We start from the raw sequence: 26,021 nt of genomic DNA on the forward strand, positions 1-26,021 counted from the left end.
TATTATTATTATTATTGTTTTTTATTTTAATTAAAAACTAATTAATTTTAAGATATTAATATTTTTTACTCGAGTGCGCGCAGTGGAATGCAGCACCTAGAATTAATTAACACAAGTATTAGTTGCTATTATTCTTATTTATATTAGACATTTCAAAAAAATAATAATAATTTAAACCAACAGCGCGGTTAAAATGAATTGTTTTGCGCATGCGTAAAATATTTAATGCTCGAGTCACCTTCGCGGGCGTTAACCCATGATTTTACAAGAAATAACGCCTTACTACGGACAATCAATCGTACGCCCATCATTATCTTCAATAAAACTATCGATTTAATTAGTAATGCAGCTGCCTTAAATGACCATCAGCTAAATCCTCCATGAAACCATAAAATTTCATAAAATGTCAAATTAATTAAAACAAATTGTCCATAATAACTGATCGTAGTCAATAAGCTGAGGGATAACGTAAGTGTGAGTAAGTACGGATTTAAAAGCCTTGTACTGAGTATTGATAATAATAATAATAATAATAATAATAATAATAATAAGTATGTAATAAAAAAAGAACATCACAGCGTGTTGGAGTAGAAGTCCAAAGTCACGGCGCAGGTCTGGTGAAAACACACGGCCACCAGGTCTGTTAGTATCTGATGGTTCTGATGTATGGATGTATGAAAATATATATATGTATATATAAATAGCGGTGTCTACAGTCAAAAGAAGTGTGCAGAAGACAACACAGGCAAGAGAGAGCATGAGTGAGCATGAGCACTCGTAGAGAGAGTGTGTATCATCATCATCATCACACAGAACGGGCGGTGTCCAATAGCCAAGAGTAAGACAGAAAATTATCAAAGAGAAATAGTATAGTAGGTATAGATATAGACGTGTGTTTTATATCTAGTAATTTCTATGTCTGTACGTACTCTACTCGGCAGTCAACGGCATCGTCTCGTTAAAGAACCAGTATCAAGTTTAAGAGCACCAGTACACGGTAAAAATAATAAAAAACAAAAATTTTTATAGTATAGTTTCGTAACCGAGTGAGTGGAGTACTGGAGTGGGTTTTAAAATTAAACAGGATCCTTTTGTGTCATTTTTTATTATTTAGTGGTGGGTAACAAGGAACATAAGCACCTGGCACACCTGATTTGACGGCTAAAAAGCGAGGGAAAAAGTGTACACCTTGAGGCAGTTGTGCTGGCGACGAGGTTTTTTTTATTTATTTTGTGATGTACAACAGTGCGGTCATGAGCTTGATGATTTTTAGGTCTAGAGGCCAGATAAGTACTTGATTGTTTAGGTTTTAAGTTTGGAATCGAGGTTGGGAGAATTTTAATTTAAATTATTTATTGAGCTGGAGATGGTCAAGAGTGTGGAGTTTAAAAAGTGAATTCCAGTGAGGAAGATACAGTTTTTTTAGTTGTAAATGAGTTAATAAGAGTGAAAAACCAGAGCAAGGTGAAAAATATAATAAAAATATGCTTCAGACCGAGTACGGTCTTATAAATAGAGTCACTTGGGTCGTGTCGACGACGAGGATCTTCGTGCGGAAGCGGAAATATTTTTATGAGACACTACATTTTTATTAAGTATGTTTTGATTTTTTTTCTTTTCTATTAATCAGCGGCTGTATCAATAATTATTTTATGTTTATTTTATTTATTGGTGTTGATTGTAGCTTCTGTGGGTTCGCTTTATTGAGATTATTTATGCTAGTGATGATGATGATGATGATGATGACCTGTAGGATTTAACTCGGTGTAGGTGTTTGATCTATAAAGTTTAATTTAATATTTTAAAAAATGTCAAGAGAGTAAAATAAGGTCTCTGGCTTTTGTCAAGTGGGTAATCAACTCAAGTGCATCTCTATTATTTTTCCTTTGTCTCCATTTTCTTTCTTTGGGGTAAAAATTTTTTACAAGAATTCAAGAGGCAAAATAAAAATTTATATATATTTTTTTTAACGTGGAAATTTAAATAAAAAGAAGATATGAGACAACACGAACCCATAAAACGGGTGGTTGTATTTATCAGGTAGTTTATTTAATATTGTAGTAAACGATCCGTAATAAATTAATTATCTGATGGAAAAATTTTATTTTTATATGTAGGATAAAGGTGATGACAAAGCTGATGAATGAACGGTTGAAATAATTTATCGACAAACAAAATACCGGTCACTAGGTTTTTTCTTTCATCTTTTATTTATTATTCGGGTACCGGGTAGTTGACACAATTTAACTTTCTAATTTTAATTAAATCAATAACTTTCCAATTATAATTAAACGCTTAACTAGACTCAAGTATAATTATAAAACTTTAAATATTTTAAAAAATTATACAACATAAATGTTCTTGCATTGACCCGGTCAACCTAGATTTCAATAAATTCTCATTGCTCCGGCTTGTATTCATACTCAGCAGTGCATTATTTTTCCATCAGGTACTCAAGAAATAATAGAAAACATCGCGTCAAAGCTTTAAACTTTACAGTAGCGCCTGGCAAATAAAAAATACTGTTGGTTTATTTAACTGAATTTATTTAAACAAAAACTAATCTTTTATATATATTATTTTATTTCTCTTATATTTATATTTTAACTATTTATATAAACTTATAATAAAATTTGATCATAAGTTTAAGAGTATGTTTAAAAGAAAAACACATAAAATAAATACTAAGAATGATGAATGCATAGGTGATATTGTTCATTCTTTAGGTATATGTAAGTGGACCTAAACGGCCAAATAAACGATGTTAGTCACTAAGATATTGGTTGAAATTAGTTAGTCTGAAAGCATACGTCTATGAGTAAGATATTCTTTCCGATTGCGATTAAATAAAGTTAAAGTAATTGTTGAGAAAACTGAGAATAAATTATTTCCATAGCCTTATTTCCAATAAATACAAAGGAATAATTATTAAAAAAAGAAAAAAAAAGCAGCTTATTGTTTTGTCGCCGCGAGCTTCGCAACCAGGCTTCGCATAAAAGCATTTAAATACAGCAGCATAAAAAATAAGGACACACTAAATAATATTATATGTGACAATAATAATTTAGGAGGCTAGAGCTACTACTAGTGCGCTTTATATGCAAGTAAAAATTAGTGCAGTAGACCCGTTACGTGGTAACGTGAGCTGTAAAAAAATGAATAAAATGTCATTGCAAATACTCACACACGTTACTAAGTTATGTTATTGTATGATAAAGTATATCATGAATGAGACACTACACTAATATAGTCTTAAATGCTACGCAATCCAAGTATCTCATACATTTAATACACATATATATTACTAAATGTATAGTTGGCAAGGACGCGTATTATATCAAGACTTTAAGACTTTCATATGTCGCAATAATTCTGAGATACGACCTAAAAATACTCCTCATAAGTCTTTTATCGCTATCATTATTTAACTCTATTCTTGTATATATTATTATCATTATATTTAATATTCATTGATATAAATAATTAAGATAATAAATCAATCATCTATTGATTGGACTAATTATGATAAATTTAAACGCTAGTATTGTTATTGAATAATAGTGTAGACAAACTGTAAGGTCATGATTATAATTATCATATCTATATACACATATATACATACAATCTTATCGGAAAGTATTTATACAACTTAAATATATCAGTAAATATTTATCTTAGTTTGTGACACTTGAGTGTGTATTGACGGGAGATTACATATATTAGACGTTATATGTTGAGCACGTGTTACAAAACCAAAGGTCTGGGGCTTGTATATATTACACATACTTTATATTTATATATATATATTTTTTATGTACTGCATAGTTAAAGCTACGGTGCTTGTCGAAGCGTAACATCACAAAGCCATCACTCAAGCACACGCTTAATTATAAATTATTTTTTCTTTGTTACTATTTACGATAAAATCCTATAGCTCTTACGATCTTTTGTTCTTTTTATTTATTATTATTTATAAAAGCTAATCTTTTATCAATTTATATATAAATCTGTCTATTATATTTATCATCAATCCCCGACTTTTCCCGCTCTATAAATTTATTGACGTCTTATTTATTATGATTGATAAAAAAAAATAAATAAACTCTTATCTTGTGTATCTATACCTGGACACTTAAATATTTAACGTGTCTATTGTCGATTGTATTTACACGGGAGTGAAAACTATCAGTGAGTATTTTTCATGACAAATAATAGGTATCGATAATTGTTGGTCGCGTGTTTTCTGTCTCTTTATACTCTTGAAGATTTAATCTGATTACATTTAAGTTTTATTGATGATATTTTAATTTATTTGTTTGTTTGTTTATTGTTATTATTTTTTAGTTTGTTGTTTTTTATTATTTAAGGAGGATGGCCTTACACGCTTTGGCAAACTTGTATTGATATTTACACTGTTGCAATTATTTATTATTATTAAATCAATTGATGAGTAATGCATGAGTAAATAAGTTGATAAATGAAAAGTAGTATGAGAGAAAGAGAGGAGATAAATTAATTTGAGAATGGAAAATCGTCCGAAGATTGAAATAGTACGAGTATCATCTACGGAACGTGGAAATTTTCGTCCTCTTGATGGTGTCCAGCTGAGGGCTGCTTATAGTCACGTGAGAATTGGTACATACTGTCCGGAACCGGAAATTGAAATGACCTCTTGTGAAAATAAACCACCGAGTCATGCTAAAAAATTTAAAAAGTTAGTACTTGTATTGTTACTTATTCAAATTACAGTTTTAAATAATTTATTTATTTATACTATTAATAAAATTAATTTGTTAGAAATTTGGGACCAGTATCAAGACTGCTGAGGCGTCGTCAAGGAACGTGCCTTGCCACTAAATCCTGTGATAACATTTATAATGTCAATAGAAATAGTTCATCTCTAGATTGGAGAATGGGTCAACGTCCTTCAGATCCACGTAATTAAATTATTTTTTTTTTATTATCAATTAATATTATTATAGTTTATTATATTAATCAAACAGTCAATTAGTAAATAACATAAATTAATTATTTTATTTTATTTAATTAAAGTCAACCCAGGTCGCCAAAGTAGTAGCCTTGATTGGCGAATGGGCAGAAGGGTTAACTCTGACTGGCAAGACACAAGTCGTAGTGCTGAGCATTTATTATCACGTAGTCCAAGATTCGGTGGTCATCGTACGCCCACGACAAAGTCATTATTATTATTATTATTATTATTATTATTATTATTATTATTATTGATATAGAAAAATAAATAATTAACGAAGTAATTTATCTGCAGATCAAAATTAGTTTCATTACTTCGACGATTGTCTCCAAGACTTCCGCGACCGGGAAGTAAAAATTCTTTACCCTCATCGCCGATGGTATGCCCATGGATCCGGGTTGAGTATTCAACAGAATCTGTGGACGATCCACGTCACGCGGAATCCCAAGACAGTGACGTCAGTTACCAGCAGGAGTTACAGTTGAACGAGCTCAGGAAAAGAATGCTCAGTGCCTCACCCTCGTCCTCGGCTTCTCAGGTGCGTCTTAAATGATCAAATCGTCCCTCGTTCCTCGTCATCTGGCTATGTAACATTATTATCGTCATCATCATCACAAATAACAGCAACATAAACAACTCCATCTTCATCTCCACCTTCCTTTGATCCTATACTCAGTCTTGATCAACTGGAACGATTGTCTCCTACACGATATAAATCCCATGGGCGAGGCTCTGTCCAATCAATTGACTTAATATTAACTCAGTACACATACTTAACTTAAACTCAATCGATTTTTAAAAATTACTTAGTATATATTTTCATAAATAAAACCTTCATCTATAATCTGACGTTAGTTGATTATTACAGATGCAAAATAGTGAAATTATTATCAACATTACCAGTGACGAAAATCAAAATATTCAAGGAAATGATATTAAATTGGCGGAAGATAAAAATCCGCTAGATAAATCGTAAGCTTTATTATCTATATATTTATATATTTTAATTAATTTTTTTTCTCTACTAACAGTATTTAATTTATGATAAATTATTATCTTTACCAACCATCTAGTGCTTCTGTTTTAATGATATTAATAATTAATAATAATAATAAATTATATAGTTATTTATTTATTATTTTTTTTGACTAAGCGAGTAATGAAGCAAAGCACTTGTGACAAAAAATGTCAATAATAAAATAAATAAAAAATTTGCTAATTAATTTATCAAATACACCTTCAGCAATGTATTTAATTAATTAATAAGTGTGCATGGTGTATAAAGTTTGTCGTATTAGTTTAATTCTCTTTTTTACAAATATATATCTAACTACTATTGCGTGTATATGTAATTATATATGCACTTGAATATATGTTAATTAGTATAGCGTATGAATGAATTTTTAAATTTGCATTTTTGAATCATAAAAGTCTAGTATTTTTTTTTAAACTTATAAATATTAACTGATGTTTCGATAGCTAATTATTTATTAGTTTTTTTTAATTATTAATAATACGCACATTGATAAATTTTTTTAAACTATATTTTATATTATTAAATTTATTTTTTTTCAGTTTAAATATTTTTTAAAATTTAGGAAAAAAATTATTTAGTACAAATATTTAAATTAAAAAATACTCAGGTAAATTGTTTTATTAAATAAAAATAAAAATAATAGTTTGACATCAATACTGATAATTTTATTAATACAAATACTATATTACATGCAATTACGTAGGAATAAATCCTAAGAATTTTAATTTATAGAAAAATTTTGATTGAACCTGATTGTATAAAATTCATCAGTAATTTTATTCTTAATTACATGATAGTAATTATTATGATGACTCTATTTTTATTGTTAACAATTTTCAGTATTAATTCCTTTACTACTGGCAAACTATATTACACATTTATATTTATATTTAGTGGATTCATATATTTATTTATTTATTTATTATATATTATTATTATTAATTGGATTTGATGTGATATAAATTCTTCTTCATCTTACTCCATTTATTGTTTATTCCCGTATACACAATTTCATTCACGGTACGTGCAAATAAGATTGTAATAATATCCCTCGAAGTAGTGATTAACATATTTGTGGAGTCTGCAGGTACTTAATTCTTTGTAAACTAAGCAGAGATGATTGTCTTGAGGAGCGATATGAATGAGAGCGCTGTCTTGTTCCTTAGGATCCAAGTAATCAATGGTCTCTGATTCCGATAGATGCATGGTATTGAACTGCATGATAACATCCAGCGTTCCCGGTTCAATATTACTATCATCGTAATCGTCTATTTCATCTCCATTGTCTTCATGATCCTCATCAGAGCATCGTGAAGAACCAGAAAGATAATCCCCGATGTCTGAGACGTCAGGATCCTCGGAATCAGGATGCAGTGGTGGGCTTCTCTTTGAAAAATCTTCTGATTTTGAGCAGGACGCTTCTTCAGACTCATCTTGCTTGTCAACCTTAGGTTTTTTGTACTTCAAAATACTGCGCAGTACTTTGTCATCGTCAAAACCATCATCGTCATTTTCATTGTCAGCATCGTCGTTATCGTCGCTGATCAACTTGTCTTTTTTATCATTCTTTGTCTTGGTGTCGAGATCAATTTTCATTATTTTAAAATCATTACATTGTCTTTGTAATTTATCATTACCTCGACTACTATTGACGTTGGTTTTGTCATCATCAGCTTCATCATTGTCATGATTTTCATCAGCTGTATCTTCATCCGCAGCAACTCCATCAGCATCTCCATCAGCAGTATCAACACCGGCACCATTTATTTGTTCTTCGTCTACATCTTCATCACAATAATTATCACAGATAAGTGTGTAGCAGCCTTTGGACCATCGCTGTAGTTCAATAGTCATTCTCGGTTTCATATTTTCGCCATCAGGCATTAAATCCAATTCAGTATAATTTTTCAGTAACTGAAAGAACGACAGCGAACGGAATAATTTATATAATTTTTTCAATGTTCCTGGTAAAGTTGTCTCATCAGCAACTTCATAATTTCTCAAGTTTGCCGGTCCAAGTTTATTCCACTTGATTGAATCGTCAGCTATTTCTTTTGACAATTTTTCATAAACTTCAGCTTTTAAAAATTGTGCAATATAAGCATACGATTGTTTCTCAACGTCTTCTTTTATACCAGCAACAATACCAGGACACAGATAAGTATCAGTGATCCAAGCAGTCAAGTCTTGATCATTATCTATCGGGATTAACCATTTGTATTCGATTTGAGGTCTAGGTGGTAAATTGTCGACTTTCGGACCATGAAACCATCCGTTTATGGACCATCTTGACAAATTTGATGTTATTTCAGCCACTTGATGGTACGAGTGGTTTGAAACCTCAAAAAAAACAAGTGAATTATATTCTGGTACCAGTGAACGAACAATTTTACGTGGTAATCCTCTTTCATCAGTATCAAATAAATCCAAAGTACCACCGTCAGATTCGCTCCAATTTGACATCAAATAAAATATGAACGCTATCTTACGATCGCCCATGTTGTCATCATGACAGAGCAGATAGTCAGTGTCGTAATAACAAGAGCCAGTCATTGATATCGTTGAATTTAATTCAATGTCCGTATTTTTTTCCATCCAACTCACCATGTCGGTACGAAACGTACGATGAAAGACTTCAATACTGTCTACCAAATGATTTCCCAGGTCACTTGTCTGCTCAAGTTGATACAAATCCAGCAGTATTCTTTTGCTCTGTACTTCTGATAACTCGCTCTTCAAGTCTTCCATGAACTGTTCGCTCTTAATAAAATTTGATATTTTACAAACGCGAAACGGCTCAGCGACTATTTCCAAATTATCAGCTTTGAAACTCATATGATTAGACCAGTGTTTGCGAAATATTTCTTGTAGTTCAACACTTTCAACATGATTAGATAGAATTGATTGTCTTGGTTTCTTCAGTACTGGTTCCTCGTTGTCCATCGTTACTCACTCAGTAAATATATTCTAGTCCTTTCGTTCAAATAATATCTTATCTTCTTCCTTACGACTGTCAATTATTCTCAAGTTACAGCATCATAATAATAATTATTATCAACCAAATAATTTATTTATTCATAAACTTATCTTAATTATTATTGACGTACCATAAATAAATTCATGTTAGCAGTAGTTACCTCGAGCAAAAAAATTATTTCTTCTTGAAAAACGAGGTCACGTTAAATAATGATAAACTTCAATGAGTTAAATATAATCACACGTTTGAAATAAATTCAATGGCGATTATCTTGGGTTTAATAATCAATATTGTTAATAAAAAATATATAAAAAATTTAATTTCACATAAAATCAGTCTAAAAATCTCTCGTTTTATGTTACGTGATATAAATTAACAATTAAAATAATTTTCGGCACTTGTTTTCAAAAACGTGGGGCCCACGTGGTCGACGTTTTATACCACATGTAATTTTATCTATAATAAAATATAAATTTATTTAAACTTATTCATTTAAATAATAATTTTAAATAATAATTATTTATATTTATTACCTTTTACTGATAGTAATTTATAATTATCTGTACACCTGGTGACCTCGTGTAGTTAAAAATTTTTTTGCAAATAGAATTCACTATATCTCTTCTTGTCACTCTGCTCCATACTGTGTTCTTTATAAACTTTATTATTACACTCTAAAAACATTGACCCGATCGAACATACACTGACGTATTAAAACCACAATGGCGCCCTCTTTAAATTCAAAATTTTTTTGCTGTATTTAATCAATTAAATGCAAAAAATATTCATTGACTCACTAATTAATTAATTAAACAAAGAATAAGTCATTAATTTATTAATTAACAAAAATTAGTAAATGTCATAAAAAATACAAATTTAAATTTCCGCGCGCAAAAGGCTAAGTGATTCGGCACCCGTGCATGGCGCTACCATCGCAGTCGGTATCAAGATGGCGTCCGCGTTTCCCACGTTTGACGGTTCGCGTTTAGCAGTGACGGGTTTGATGTAAAAAAAATAAATTTTAGTGAGGCACACCCTCAATTAAATCTATCGTCTGTCAATAATAATTAAATAATAAATTATAATCAAATATTTAATAATTAAATTTATAAATTATTCATAAATAATAAATTAATTGTCACGCGAAATAATTTAAAAATAAATCATACATCAGCCGTTCAGTTGACGGGCGGCAAATAAAATCAACTAGCTGAATATGTAAGTAATTATTAATTAAAAAACCAAATATTTGCACTGATTTTTGTTTTTTTAATTTTAATTATTTTTAGTTAATTTCGGTAATGAGTTTTTGGGTCCGTTATATTGTGACAAGGCAGCCGAAAAAAAAATATTTAATAAATAGAACGAAGTAAAGGTCGTGCTCGTGTTGTATAGTAGTAGATGTAGATATACAACGAGCTAAGTAAAATATAAAGCAGTGGTAGTGGTTAGTGGTTATTCATTGGTATTACTTTTACCACCACTACACACATCAGCATCATTTCTTCTTTACTTGTGTGTTGTTTCCCCTGCGGGAAAAACACCGTTGCTCTTTACCGCTGTGTGTTACGACGTGAACGTTCGGTGTCTCGTTCCTTGTGTTCGTATTTCATCATCTCTTATCCTGTTAGACTTCCTTCAAGTGTCTATATCAACTTCCTCAAAAGATATCCTTTTGTTAGCACGTTAAATAATCCCTAGTTCAAAAAATCTCCATCAGTTTTCTAAAAAAAAAGCCGTGCTTTGTTCTATTTTATAACATAACTCGGTCGTTAAATGTGCACTTGTCTCATATCAAGGACCCAGTTATTAAATTTAAATTGACTATTTTATTTAAAAAAAAACCATAAGTGTCTCAATTATGCATCATTAGTTTTTTTGTCCATTAACTCAAACTAGATTATTAAATGTCACCTGTTTAGTATCACCGCATGCAGGAAATTATCGCAGTGAGTTTTATTAACTACATATATATATACATTGATTTTTTTATTATCTGTTAATTACATACTCACACAAATACACACAAACTATTTTTCAATAATAGTTTTAAAGTTATGTATGACATTTGTAGTGAATCAGCTTACGTTTGAAAAATTTATCTAAGATAAAATGAAACAATCCATGTAAATACATTGCAAACAAAATCTATTGTTTACTTTATCAAAATATTTATTATTTTTATTTGAATTTTATAATCCGGAGCAAGGACTTAATGTGAGGAAAATAAAATTTAATGAGTGAATGTAGCAGACATCAGACAAATTTAAAATTATAAATAATCAAAAAAATAATATTTATAAAAAATGCACTTATTAGTTTTTAAATTCTTTAAACGCGCATTTTTTTAAATTTTATTTTATTAATTATTTACTTTATTTATTAATAATTTTAGATTTGTCTGTCTGCGACATTCACAAATAAAATTTAATCACCATAGCAATAGATTGTGAAGTTTATTGATAAAAATATATATATATAAATGATGACTATTAATTTAGCAATCATCAGGTAAAAATTATAACGGCAATATTACGAGATGCAAGATGACGATGTTGTGTATCGACCGGTATCGTGTCGACCTTGAACGGTACTTTCTTAACACTAGTTGAAGATTTCTCATACACCGGTGACTTGTACTAGTTTTTAAAAAAAATAAAAACTTGGTCATTAAATTTAACATACATATATTTACATACGACATGAATATTATCAATGAAAAATTCAAATGGCGACAAATAACTAGTCAGCAAGGGAAATTTAATTTTATTGACCGAGAGATTGATGTATAATTATCTTCCGGTATTCTCAGTAGATCCATTCGTAGTTAATTAAATAACGCTGCTATATTGTGATTACGCCTCTGCTCATACACTAGTCCCGATTAATCAGATTTGCCGAATAACTCGTTACTAGTAATAAATGGATGCATATATGTAGTATATAAGCAATCTTGGTGTCTTCTACGGCAATACAACATCAATATAATAAGCTGTCTCCAGATAATTGAGCTTGTTGAGAGTTGGTTCAATTACCCAAGCCTCTTTCAAGCCTACTTATCAATGGAGAAGGTGAATAGTAATTATAATTATTATTATTATTATAAACTATTAAATAAAAATAATGTTAGGTACACTTATGACTAATCAACGTTGACCCTGTTAATGTTTTGTTAAATTCCGTTATTCATTGTTTGACAATTTGTTTCCTTGTCTTACTTATTTAATTTGACAATTTTTTATTTCAATTGCGCACACATAAATATTATATTCAGTTATGTTGTTTTTTTTTTTTTTTTTTATTACATACTTTCTATCTCTCATCATATGTACATTAAATTCCTGAGTGTGTTTAAAAGTTTATCCGGAACATAACAGGTTCTCTCGATGAGATTCTCCCTCTACAGAAAGATGGATCCTCTCTCTTTTTTTTTATCCTCATTTGATATTCATCACACCTTTTTGTGACTGCAGTTATTTTTGACTCTTATCATACAGTGTTACATTGAAACACACACATTATTAGTACTACTAAAGTATCACGACGTTGTGGTGTTACTCATTTACTATTTAGCTATTTAATTGCATACATTAAATGATGTGTAGGCGTTTTGTCGATATTGTGACGTAGCTAAACCTGCATCGAGTTTTTCCTTTTTCGGAAATCCGGTTCCTCTTGTTAGTTAGTTTATAAACTGACATACATGTTATGTATTAAAAGTTTTTCCGTAAAAAAAAAAAAAAAAGAAAATATTCACTTACATACTTTCTGTTATTTTTATTTTTATTTAAATTCAATAATCTGATGAATTTTAAATTACCTCATTGCTCTATTTATTTTTAAGTATTTTAATTTTATTTAATAATTAATAATATTGATAAAAATAAGTTGACATTAAACTGTCATTCTATTTTTTATTTTTATTATTAACAACGTAGTTAGTAATTTAAATATTTAAATATTTTTTTATGAAACTGAAGTTAGTGGACGTCTAATAATTTTTGAATTTTTTTTTTAAACGACAAATTATAAAAAAAAAAAATTCAAAAATTGCACCTATAGCTAAAAAATGCTTTTTTATTTGCACAGGAAGTTGATAAATTTTTTTATATTAATATTGACTTTATAAAAAAAAACCCAAAATTTTTTAAAATAAAATTATGAGATTATTTATAATTATGTAAAAATTTTCAGCGGTTCATGTATTTAAACTTGTTAGCACTACATATTATATATATATTCATATATTAATTGTAATATACGTTCATTACTATTAACCCTTTCATTCTTTCGTGTATTATTCCATGCTTGAGATGTTGTACTATTCCAAGCAATTTGTATTAATTGAATGCACTTTTCTTGCGTTAGAAAACTTGAACATAATTATTTCATTATTATTATTAATATTATATAAGTAATTAATTATATAAATAATAACAATAATAATAATAATTATGCGTGATAAAAGACAAGAATAAAAAGGATGTTAAATGAAATATATTTCAATAAAATATATAAATATATTTATTAAAAAATATATAAAAATAAATGATCAATTTAAAGTTTAAAATAAATAAATCCCACGCATTAAATTTCGAGCGACCGTGATACTGGTTGTGTTAACAGTTGAATAATAAAAAGAGAGACCAGGACATAAATATAAGTAGGCGGTTTTAATGACACGACCCACCTCTATCCTCTCGCAGACAAACAGAAGTAAAATTACAAGTACTTATTTGTGTAATAATAAAATTTTAAATAAAATATTAATGGTAAAAATAAAATTACTAGAATTACGTTTTTAAGAATGAAGACGAAATAAAAAAATTTTGTATTTTTTTATGCGCATCTTCATGCATCGGGAATCAAAAAGAATAAGTTACATATTTATTTAAAAAAAAAAAAAATATACAAAATATTTAAAATAATAAAAAAATGAATAATTTTGACGGAGGTACTTGTAGAGAATTATTATGATAATTTTGTTTCCTTTCGTGTAATGCAGCGAAGCATTTCACAAGTGTATCGGTTACTCCATTTCCGGCTGCGTCACGCATTTTTACTCAAGCCTTTCCCGCTATTTCAAATCAACTATATATTTTTTAAATAAATATATATTCTATGATAAATTATTTATTATTCGCTTCTTTGTGCACGTAATACTCAAATATATTTAAACATTAACTAAATCCATGATCAAATGATATTTTAAAATAAAAATAAATATATAAGAGAGTGATGTTATATTAATATGAGTTGAGTAGAAAAATAAATGAAAGAATAGTAAAAATAAATAGTATAAGGATGAAAAAAATAATGGAACAAAGTTACAAGTTTAAGATGTAAGAAAAAGCCTACAAGAGTATAAGCTACGGTTCAAAAGTCTTATTGGTTTATTTAAAGTTTATAAATAGAGATAGAAGAGAGCAAAAGTTCGTGCGGTGTCACTTACCCCTTGCGATGATGATCGCAGTGGAAAGAGTCAAGAGCGAGGGAGAGTAAGAAGACAGTAGGCATGACGAATATCACCAGCTTTTCCGGATCATCATCCTTACAGTGTAATTATAAACCAGACAGGAAGAGGAAGCAAAAAAAATGCTGGACAAAAAAATTCATTGGTAACATTTTTATTTATTTTTGTATTCTATAAACTTATTTTTACGCTAGAAAAATCTTGTAAATCAGCTGAGTCAACGAAATTAATAAACGTCAAAATGGATGAACGGATAAAAAAGAGTAATGGAAGAAATTGTCTGATTATAAAGATGAGGAAATAAAGAAGAGAATAGAAAACAAAATGAAAAAGTGTTAATAATGGTTTGTAACGGATGGATAGTACGAGAACAAGAGATTGGCCGCCGTCTGGGAATGCAGAATAGCATACGATGGATGCTATATTATATGAATTCAAATGCTGCTACTGTTGCTGCTGCTGCTGCTGCTACACAATGTAGTGCTCGAGTCATCATGTCGTGTCATTACATGACTATCTATGTATATATGAAATTAAACGAAACCATCATCCTGTTGTCTGGTGCCAGGGTCTGTCTACGTCTCTACATATGTACGTATATGTGAGTAATATATGATTTGCATCACGCGAGGTCATTTAACTATTATCGACGACCAGGGAGAATCGATGAAACAACGAGCGTTGCCAGGGGCAAGGACGGTGTCATTAAATATTCAATATCCAACAGGAGAGCTTTATTTAAAAGCTGTAACGTTTATTACTACAAGTTACCGGAATATATACTAATATATTTAATGGTGGTAAAAAATTTTAATATTTTTTTTTGACAACTTTATTTTTAAATGTTATTTAAAACTCCGAGTGATTTATAACTGAATAAAACGCAACGTTGAATAAGTAAATAAAAAAATAAAAATATATAAAATACGATGCATAAAAGGGATAATGTACAAGTTGGAGTAATTAAAACTGACGACGAGTAATATACGCACGGAGGTTGTAGATTTTAAAAATCTTATGGTCGTCGACAAGTTTCTGGTTCGTTTAATGCGACACTTGATGCAAGACGCGAAGAACCCACTCGAGATGCCTAACGATCTCTACTATACTGCTGATGCTGATGCTGGTTTACAACCCGGGAATAAGAGTAGAGATGAGAGATTCATATGAAATGTGAATGGTTTTTAAAAAAATAATATAATAACCACAAGCGGTATCATGACTACTTGAGTGAAGACAGATAGTTTTCTTTTACTCATCATCAATTTAAAATAACCTTTAGTTTAAATCTACTAAAATATTACACTGACGATGGAATAAATTTGATAGCAGTTCAAATTTGGCTATGACTTGGAATATAAGTAATTAATCTTAGGAATTTTTTATTGTATAAAGAAGACTAGAAAGTGTGATGCTTGAAAAGAAAAATGAAAAAAAAAAAAAAAATATTCATATTTAATGCTGGTGTTAATATGATAGTAAGTGATGTCGACGTACATATGTAGACCAGACATTTTAGAGACACGTGTGTAGACACTTAATACCTGATGGCTCTCCCCCAATACACTTGAGTATACTCACTATGAAACATGAGTTCTCAATTTTACTTATCAACAAACTCATAAAGAGTTATTATGTTAACTCGTAGTGGCTTTTCGCGCTCGTGTGGATGTTAAATCGTCATGATAAAAGACATGTTTATAAAAGAAAATAATTAATGTCAACAAAAAAAAAAAATTTTCGTATATTTTAGTCTAAGAAAAATAAATAAATGGAAAAAAAAAAGAGTAAGTCAAAAAAAATATCTAAGTACACGAGAAAGAAAAAAGGAAGTGATATTATCTGTCACATTGAAACTGTTTTGAGTTGAAGAGTAGCGCGTGCCACGACAACTACTCGGGGACTCGTGTCCTCCTCTTCTTCTTCTTCTTCTTCACCATCACCCATCATCTTCTTCTTCTTCTTTCTTGCCAGGAGGGGTTCCAAAAATACTTGGCTCCGTCTCATCTACATCAGGAAGGGAACAAATAACTACGTGGAAGATGAGGTAGGAGAAGACCAAGACCGAAATCTAATAGAAGTGGTAGTAGTATAAGATGTAGATGTAGATTTAGACAAAGACACTGATGATGATAAAGTGTAAAAGCTCTGAATGTAAGAGAGACAAACTGAGGATGACTACGTGAAAGTCCGCGGTATCTTGCAGTCACTCTTTGGCTGGCGTTAACTCCAATGAGTCGGTCGTTTCGTCGTCAAGCTCACCATCAAACTTAATATAAAAGCTAACAGCCAGTTTGAATAAATCAGCTTTAATATTATTCACTATCTTATTATTCGTTTATCGATTAAATTTTTTTTCTTTTTTTTTTATCATTATTATTATTACCATTATAAATTTAAATTCACATGAATCTCGTCTCTGATATCTCAGTGGTTGTCTATATTTTTTATTTATTACTATTATTATTATTATTATTCAGTGAGGAAGAAAATAATAATGCCGTTGAAAATTGAAAGTGGTACGTACACAGTAAACCCTGCGGCAACTAAAAAAGGCCCTTCACGATTCTTCATATGGAAACATTGGCGGTGCAGGTACTTTTTTACAAACGGGTATTAGATAATTATTGAGCGCCTGGACTAGCCGCTTTTAATATCATTATTAAATAATAAATGAGTAAATAAATAATTTAATAAGGGCTCTTAAATTACAGAAAACCCTGCGTTTAATTAACTGTGTGAGTTTTTTTTTGTTTTTCATAATTATTATATCTTATAAATAATTTTTATTTTATATTAAAGTCAATATTTTTATATATTTAAAAATTTTTTAATTACAGTAATAAACTTTGTAATTATTAATTATTTAATTTTAAAAACAATTTATCAGCATGTAAATAATTTATGCACACGCCTAACTTATACACTGTAAAAATTTAGCGAAGTGAATGCGGAATAAATTCGGAGCGGAAGTAATTTTTTAAAAAAAATCCGAAGTAATGAAATGAATTTGAATTTAAATAAAATCCGTAATCACTTCAAATTCACTATCGATTTTTTACAGTGCAATAGCTAATGCACATAAAAAAATAAATAAATAAGTATATATTTATTTATTTATTAGTAATAAGTAAATATGAAATGCATTGAGAATTAAATTAAGCGATCGATGTTCGAACTGCACAGCACGATTTTAAATCAAGCACCAGAGACTCTGCTTTACTCTCCATTAACACATGCACGCACGTTTTAACAAATTAATAAAACAATAAATAAATATGTGTATAAATGTATCTATATATATTTATATATTTAAGTAGTAGCGAAAAAAATAAAATAAAATGGATTGAAATGAAATGAATTGAATGAAAAAATAAAAAATCGCATCGACAGTGTCCACGAGGATCGCACACCAGAGGAAAGACGTAGTCGTGGTGGCCACAGTGAGGTGGCGGGTCTGGAAGAGGACGACAGAAAAGATACTACGGTGACGGTGACAGGGTTACCGGGTAGTGGTGGTGGCGGTGGGCCCGGTGGCAGGCCTAATCGTCGCACCAGGCCACTGTCTTTGGCAGTCCAACCGCTACATTATCAGCGACTTGACTCTGTGGAGAACGTCAATATAAGCAGCGGTGTTGGAAGTGGTGGAGGTACAACTGCAGCTTCTGCGGCTGCAGTTAAACATCCCAATATGACCAGTCAAGAGAGCATCGGTAGCTGCAGCCTCGACGTCGATCGCTCTGCATCCGACCGATCAGGTTGGATTTATTATTATCCTTGATCAATTTATTTATAATAATAATAATAATAATTATCATTGTTATCAGCATCTATAGCTTGTAACTGCACGTTTATATTTAATTAATCAGTCAGACAGTAAATATTAGTTATTTAGTGTAAATATAAATAAATATCTAGAGTATCTCGTTGATTATCTAGAGTTTAGAATAAATTAGTAGCATTAGTTCTTCAAGGTTACGATATTGGCCGAGGATGTACGGTCGGTGATCCCTCGTGTAACTCATGTTCGCATTTCTGTACATCACAGAGACGACAGAAAAAGATTAAGAGATTGAGAGAGAAAGAGAGAAAGAAAATTTAGTGAGCTTTTCTATTCTATTCTGACTGCACCTAAGATCAAAATTAGCTCGTGGGTATGCACATTTAGTTGTAGGACAAGACTTTTGTCCGTCTGTTGACTCGTGTCCAACAGAATTTAAAGACACCAAAATGCTTAATACACTTTCTTAGTATTTGCATACATTTCCTATACTTGTACGCAGACTTTGTACGCGAGCTCTTGTATTCTAACTCATATAAATATATATAACTTTAATAGTCGTAGTAGTAATAGTTATAGTCATAGTCATAGTTATAGTATACATATATACATATATATAATACGTTATACAAGCATAGAAGCTATTCCTGTTGTAAAATGTTTTATCAGTTGTTCTCTCTAGTCTTGATCCAATCTTACAGTAGCTAAATAGTTAAGTTTTATATATTTTTTATATTTTTTTAAAATTAAAATATAGACTTGATGTACTTCTCGTTTAGGCGAGACAGGATTTATATCTCTGGCCTATTTTATACTCACTTAGAATTTTATTTTCCTGGGAATAAAACTTGTTTGTGATGTGTGTGATTTTTTTTTTTTTTTTTTTTTTTTTCTATTACTCTAGCTCATAAAATACACATGCAATTAAATACGATTTAATAATAATAATAATAATTATGATTAATAAAGTTTTTTTTATTTCAATTTTAATGTTGGCAATATTTTTTTTTTTACAGAACCGACAGTTGACTCTGTGTCGGAAAGAACATTGCACAGTTTAAATCTGTCGAGTAACGGAGATACAACACCTGGTGGTGGTGATAGCAGTGAAACAATTAAAAAGCATCATCAGCATACGCTGGATAAAACAACGGAACAAATAATCCCTGATAATTGTGATAGTATTATAAATGGTGAGAATGAAACAGCAGCTGACCAGCTGACGGCTAAGAAGCCGAGTTACTTGGGGTTGGCTTGCAGTATCAGTGGATACTCTGGTATTACGAGGTACGATAGTAAACTCAGGGAAGGATTCAGATCAAGAGACAGCAGTCCTGGCTCAAGATTAATTACACGTGAAACAAGTCCTGCAGGTTTTCGGTAATTTATTTTTACTTTTTTAGTGGATGATTGGGGTAAAAGTACACAGAAAAAAAGTTATCTTGAGTCAAGAAAATTATTTGCAAGACGAACGTTTTCGGGAAGTCTAAATTTTCTTGAGCCGAGAATTTGTCTTGGTCACAGGAAATTTATATTTTCACCATACCTGCACCGGAAGTTTAAATTCCTGCCTTGTTTAGAGGGAAGAATTAGTATATTACATACCTAGGGAGGAAACTAGACAATCCGTGGGTAGAATTGTCTACTCGACGAAGACGAGGTTGGCAAACATGAGGATTGGAACGTCTTACCTTCCTCCGTGGTGTGTAAACGATTTTTCATCAGATTTACACCAGAAAGTTTAAAACAGAAACAAAAATTTAAACTTTCAGGTGCAGATCTAGTGAAAAATTTTATATACACTACGGAGGAAGGTAAGACGTCCCAATCCGTGTTTGTTAATCTCGCCTTCGAGGTTGGAATGTCCTACTTCCTCCCTAGGTGTGTAATATACTAATATCTAAGAAAATTGAGGTTTTAAAAAATTCTTGAATCAAGAAGATTTACTTGATCGAGAATTTTTTTTTTCTGTGGCCACTGTTCCAGTTTTGGACATTTAATACTTGATGTTAATTAATTGAAAATCTAAAAAAAAAACTGGCATTTTAATAGAGTGATAAAAATATCTTAGAAGACATTTAAAAAATTGATCATGGCACTGCGTATTTTACAAATTATTTTATTTAAATTTTTCAAGTGTCCAGAACTGGCGAAAAACTTCACCTCTACCTTAATTACTAAGTAATTTGTTTAGTTTTAAATATCATTTACTATAATTTTAGGTCAAACGAAAATTTAGGAGTACCATCGCACAATTATCCAACAAAAAGTCAATCAATATCACCATTAGCAATGGATCATCAAAACGGATTTACAAATGGCAATAAAGAGTGTAAAATAGAGACATTTGTTGAGTCACGAGGTACTTTAAATGTCTTCCAGGGTTATTCGGAAGTGGATCGTGGAATTTCAGTGCATCAAAATTACCCGGACATTAGTCCGATTCGCGGTAGCAATAACGGTTCGGTAAATAAAAAAATAACCGTGACATCAACGGTAATAAACAATAAAGCAAATAAATCGTTTTCACCAAATTCTTCATTTGCGTCATCACCGCGAGGATTAAATAGCACTAATTTCTCAAATATATCGTCTTGTGGCGATGACAATTACTTGAATGGATCCTCTATAGAGATTGAGAATCAGACGATAAATTTGTCATCCAGCAGCGAAAAATCTTTCATTCAGCAGCGTGTCGAAAGACTCTATGGACCTGGCGCTTTGGCTCAGGGTTTTTTTAAGCGCGCTAATCAATCTTCAAATAGCGACAGCAGTTTTAGTAATAAGTCATTACTCAATAATAGCCGCAATAGTAATAACAATGATTTGAGTATCGATAATGCAAACAATGAAGAATCATTAAAAAATTTACCAGTTCTACGTCACTTGAGACCGGAGTTTCGTGCACAATTGCCGGTTGTAAGTCCACGTAGACCTACTGATGGCAGTGAACAGATTGTTAAGCCAATGAATAGGATATCTGTATCATCTAGGAAAAATGATGTTGTAGTGAAAGTACCTGCTGCTACAATAACTTCAACTTCTGCTACTGCTGCTGGCGCTGATACTCCCTCTAATAATACTACTCATATTATTACAACTGCGCAATTACTTGGGGCAAATAAAAATCATGAAAATGATTCGTTGAAATTGAGTCCTAGTATGACAAGTATTACGGATCAACAGCCAGCGGCGCCGGAAGTTGTGTTACCTGTTCTTGAGACAAGCGTTAGTTCAACTAGTCTTGTTGAATTGCCAAAAGCGACACAGGAAAATAATGCCGTTGAAGTAAAAGACGGTCATTATTTTATGAAAGTAAGAATAAAATTAAATAAATATTAATTATTCATTTTTATTTATTATTTTTAATACGTTTTTTTTTTTTTAGTTATTGAAAGCTGAAACTGATCGACTTTTTAAATTGGCTGCGTCCGCTGAAGCTCAATTAGCAAGTGGTGAATCATTACCAGAAGAAGCTGCGGGTAAATTACGATCTGCTGCTGGTAAAGCTCGATTACTTGCGACACAAAAAATGCAACAATTTGAAGGACTTTGTCAAAAAAATATTGTAAGTTTCTATTTATTTATTTTACGGAGAGAAAAATAAATTTTACAATCATTTAAAAAAAAAGATTGCAATCATCTAGCCGGTCGCGACTGACAAAATTCTTGACTAAATGTTAATTTGTGACTAAAAATTTAATGACGGTCACAAATCATCTCACCAGAGGTCACTGACCGAATTCATGACCAAGTCCAGATTTGTTACAAAAAATTTTTGACGGTTCGAAATGACGAACTCTGTCTGAAAAGTTTGTAACGTATTGCTAGTATTAATTTAAATTTTTTTCTTGTTTTAATGCAGACTCAAATACCTGGTGAAGTTTTCCCAACGACGGACGAAGACTTAGCTGGCTTCTGGGATATGGTAATGCTTCAAGTTGTCCAAGTCAATGATATATTTGATCATCTAGAGAAATTACGAAATTCTCAGTGGCAAGAGGTACGTTCACGTTCACCTGTAACTGCTCCTGCTCCTGTTCCTGTACCTCCTCATCATATCCAATCAAGTCATCAAATTCATGATCTTAAATTACCTCCAAGCGCTCAGAAACCCGTCCAGTTAATTTCAAAACCAATTCGTAAACCCACTCGACCAACTTTTCGACCCCAAAGTGGTATTCCACGAGCAATAAATACTATAAAGCATGGAAAAATAATTACAAAACATGATAAAGTCTTTGAAAAATCTGTTAAAAAGTCTCAAGACATAAAAAAAATTTCTTTTGATAATAAAAAATCGGAAATAAATTCGGAAAAATCATTTTTAAGTGAAGAAATTGTTAATTCTATTATTTTATCTGAATCTGATGAATTAAATCAAGTAAAAAAAATTAATATTATAAATAATAATAAAGCAAAAGTGTCTAAAAATAAATATAAAAGTACCCCATCTTTGAAATTAACGCGCGACAGTCTTTTAAAATTAAAGCAAACGTCTAAAATGTGTAATAAAAAAGTAATTGGCCAAGAAGTAAAAAAAATCACAACAAATTCAATGATAAAAAAAGTATCAGACACTGCGATAAAGAAAGAAGATAATAAAAGAATAAGAGAATCATTTGTTGGAATGAAGAGAATGTTAGAAGATAAATCTCTATTATCGTCAGAAGAAGCTTCCAATTATCCGCTACGAGCATCAATTGAAGAAAATAAAAGTCTATTTGATGATGATCAGTGTCTCTTTTGGTCGCAAAGTGACTCGAAACCTTTTATTCCATTTTCAAAAGAAATTATTGACAGTATCAAGTTTGTTGGTCGCGAAAGAATAACAACTTTTGAGAAAAATACTGCTGAGAAAAATACATTGGACAGCAAATTAGATCGCATGAAGAGGTATGACCAGCAACGAAAAGAGTCACTTTTTAGGCGAAAAAAAAGCTCGATTAGAACTCAGAATGAATCGAGAGGCCTTGGAAATATTAGTAGTAATGTTGTTAGTAATGAACGTGAGAAATTAACTGGTAGAAAAATTAAACGTGTCTTTGCTGTGGAATATCTCATTTACTCACGTCCTTTCCATCCTAATCATCTTCATCATAAAAATAAAAATGATAAAATTTATTTAATTGATATTTGGGAAATCATTAATCAGTATAAAAAATTACAGTATTTAGTGACAAATTCAAATAATTTAATTTATAAAAAATATCAAGTCTGTTCAAACGATCCAGGAAATAAATGTAAATTTAATTTATTATCAAAGCAATTAAATAAATTTATTTTAAATTTATTTATAAAGTTTTTCAACCAATGTTATAAATTTAAAAATAGTATTTTTATTGTTAGAATTATTGGTAATAATTATTTGATAATAAATAGTTTACTTAATTATTTTAAAATTAAAAAAAAAATTAGTCTTTTAAAACCAAAGAAAATTTATTGTCAATTGTCATTGTATTTATATATTTATATCGTACTGAGTTTTATTAGCATTATTCTTAAATTCATATCATGGATATTTTTTATTTAAAATAAAATGCTGATTGTTCTTTTATGTTAACAATAAAAATTTATATTTTGCTTCTTAAAAATTAATTTATGTACATTATAACTTGAAAAAATTATTTTAATAATAAGGATGTATTTAATTGTAATTGTAAATTACTGTAAACTTCAGGCTCTGTAACAAAAAAAAAAAAAAAAAAAACTAAAAACATGCAGATGTAGAAAATTAAAAAAACTACAAGTGTGATTTTTTAAATTATTTTTTTTTATAATTTATCATTTTTTAAAAAATCCAAAAATTATCAGACGTCGGTTGACTTCAGTATCATAATTAATTTGTTGAATGATTTATTTTCTAGGTTGCCGTTGAAAAATCAGCATCAACACGAACTCAAAACGGCAATAATACAAAACGTCGTGTTGTCATAAATCAAAAACCAAAATCAACAGCAACCAGTGAGGCTAATCGTAAAGCACGTGAAGCACGTGAACAAGCACGCCGTCAAATGCTTGAGGATCGTAGAAAGTCAATGAAAACTCAGAATCAACAATCTGTTGAAATTTTTGCTCCGAAAACATAACAGCAGGCTGTTTGTTTTAGTGAACATTGGAATAATGAGCAACATAGTCAAATATCTTCGATAGATGTTGCTGCGTAAAATATAATAATAATAAATAATTCGTTCAACTCGTTCGTAAATAAATCTATTAATTAATAGTATGAAAAATAATAAAAATTTTATCAATTTAATAAACATACACAAAAGAAAGTCATAAATTAATAAATAGTCGCGTTATTGTATCGTTAAATCAAAGATTCCGATGAATATATTTATTAAGATTTATTTTATATTTTTTTTCCAAGCCATCAGTTGCTCCTGAGACTTGATAAATTTTTTTTTTATATATTAACTAGTAATGAATAATAGTGAGTTAATGAATTGATTAGTTATTAATTAAGTTGTTTATATTATTGATAAGAAAGTCATTTAAATTTATTGAACCGTTTTCATTGCTTAGACTTAATGGACCTAAACGACCGATGATTTGAAAAAAAAAATTAAAAAAAAAAATTCGCCTTCTTGATTTACATATATATATATATTGATAAATTTACAATCGACTTATTAAATAATCTCGGCATTACTATTAAATATATATATATATTATAATAAAAAAAATTAAAATTGAACATAAAAAAAGATATTGCATGTAAATAATTATTTGCGGTTTTAAAAACCGTTATTTTTTGCTTGTTGCACTGATGAGTTAAAGCTTATTATCACTTTTATATGAAAAAAAAAATAATAAAAGTCAAAAACGATCACAAATTATTTATTTTATAGAAAAGAAATAAAAAAATCCCCTTTTTTTACTTACAGTTTATGACAAGAAAAAAAAAGTGTATCTTTGTGGTCGGTTTTTTTTATTAATTAAAATATAATAATCAGTGATAATAGATTAAGTGAAATGAATTAAAATAGAATGTTGAATTTATAAAATAAAAAATTGATGAGTGAGCGCTTGATGAATTTAATAATTTTGTATATTTTTTTTAGTTTTAATAAAACTCGTGAGCTGCCTATCGATTATATTTACCTAATAAATACTCATAAAACTTGTAAGACGCAATACTTTTTTTTTCTACTGTATAAACAATTTGTAATAGGAGTAGATAAAACTAGATAAATATTTTAGTTGTAAATTAAAATTCAAAATGATGGGTAACAGCGAATTTTCAAATAATGTTATTAAATACTGGTGATGCAAAACGATAGATAGGTAGTAAGAGCTCTACATAACATTTTATTAAATCTGTATATACAATAAATTTGTGCAGATATATTATTGTATGATTTTTATTTGTATGCGTGAGTAATTGATATAATTTAATTAAAATATTAAAATTGGAAACAAATAAAAAAAAAAATTACGTTATAATAGCATTTATTTTATTTATGTAATATAATATCTATTTCTAATTATCATTAATGTATTGTATTATTGATCCAAGCAGTAATTTATATTCTGAACAAAAAATAAACGCGAATCTTCGAATTTTTTTTCAAGTCTTTTATTATTAAAAATTTATTTATTTAAATTTTGCGCGCATTTCATTACTAAAATAGCAAGCAGTGATCGAAAATGTCACCGATGGACACACAGATGTTGAGACACATAAAGGAGATACCCAGACACAACCCAGCCAGAATCTAGACACATGGATTTAGGATTGTTCTAGGTCTTTAAAAATTT

The 26,021-nt window shown here is 29.8% G+C and overlaps 2 protein-coding genes across 3 annotated transcripts; one reads left to right on the plus strand and one right to left on the minus strand.

The window, feature by feature from the left end:
- The first annotated feature begins 229 nt into the window (after window positions 1-229).
- LOC103568145 (uncharacterized) lies at window positions 230-25,706 on the plus strand. Its single transcript, XM_014440866.2, has 12 exons — window positions 230-1,595; window positions 4,368-4,714; window positions 4,798-4,937; window positions 5,053-5,194; window positions 5,285-5,528; window positions 5,859-5,962; window positions 17,870-18,234; window positions 19,274-19,637; window positions 20,480-21,572; window positions 21,646-21,825; window positions 22,123-22,260; window positions 24,125-25,706. The coding sequence occupies exons 2-12, from the start codon at window positions 4,524-4,526 to the stop codon at window positions 24,344-24,346; spliced, it is 3,183 nt and encodes a 1,060-aa protein (XP_014296352.1). The 5' UTR covers window positions 230-1,595; window positions 4,368-4,523; the 3' UTR covers window positions 24,347-25,706.
- LOC103568143 (prolyl 3-hydroxylase OGFOD1) lies at window positions 6,718-9,898 on the minus strand. 2 transcript variants are annotated; one of them, XM_053738542.1, is made up of 3 exons: window positions 9,537-9,898; window positions 9,134-9,459; window positions 6,718-9,036 (listed from the first exon to the last, which is right to left on the minus strand). In XM_053738542.1, exon 3 carries the CDS (start codon window positions 8,967-8,969, stop codon window positions 7,038-7,040), a length of 1,932 nt encoding a protein of 643 aa, XP_053594517.1. In that variant the 5' UTR covers window positions 8,970-9,036; window positions 9,134-9,459; window positions 9,537-9,898; the 3' UTR covers window positions 6,718-7,037. The 2 variants fall into 2 exon arrangements, with proteins under 2 accessions (XP_053594517.1, XP_008543079.1); XM_008544857.2 differs by having other exon boundaries at window positions 6,718-9,459.
- Window positions 25,707-26,021: the final 315 nt, after the last annotated feature.

This window comes from Microplitis demolitor, chromosome 4, assembly GCF_026212275.2.
Source record: "Microplitis demolitor isolate Queensland-Clemson2020A chromosome 4, iyMicDemo2.1a, whole genome shotgun sequence".
Classification (NCBI taxonomy): Eukaryota; Metazoa; Arthropoda; class Insecta; order Hymenoptera; family Braconidae; genus Microplitis; species Microplitis demolitor.

What these genes read in the sequence shown, in the direction of transcription:
- LOC103568145 (XM_014440866.2), top strand. Translation starts at nt 4,524, where the DNA reads ATGGAAAATCGTCCGAAGATTGAAATAGTACGAGTATCATCTACGGAA. An exon ending in CATGCTAAAAAATTTAAAAA is followed by an intron (nt 4,715 to 4,797) that starts GTTAGTACTTGT and finishes TTAATTTGTTAG; the next exon opens with AAATTTGGGACCAGTATCAA. An exon ending in CCTCGTCCTCGGCTTCTCAG is followed by an intron (nt 5,529 to 5,858) that starts GTGCGTCTTAAA and finishes TGATTATTACAG; the next exon opens with ATGCAAAATAGTGAAATTAT.
- LOC103568143 (XM_053738542.1), bottom strand. Translation starts at nt 8,969, where the DNA reads ATGGACAACGAGGAACCAGTACTGAAGAAACCAAGACAATCAATTCTA.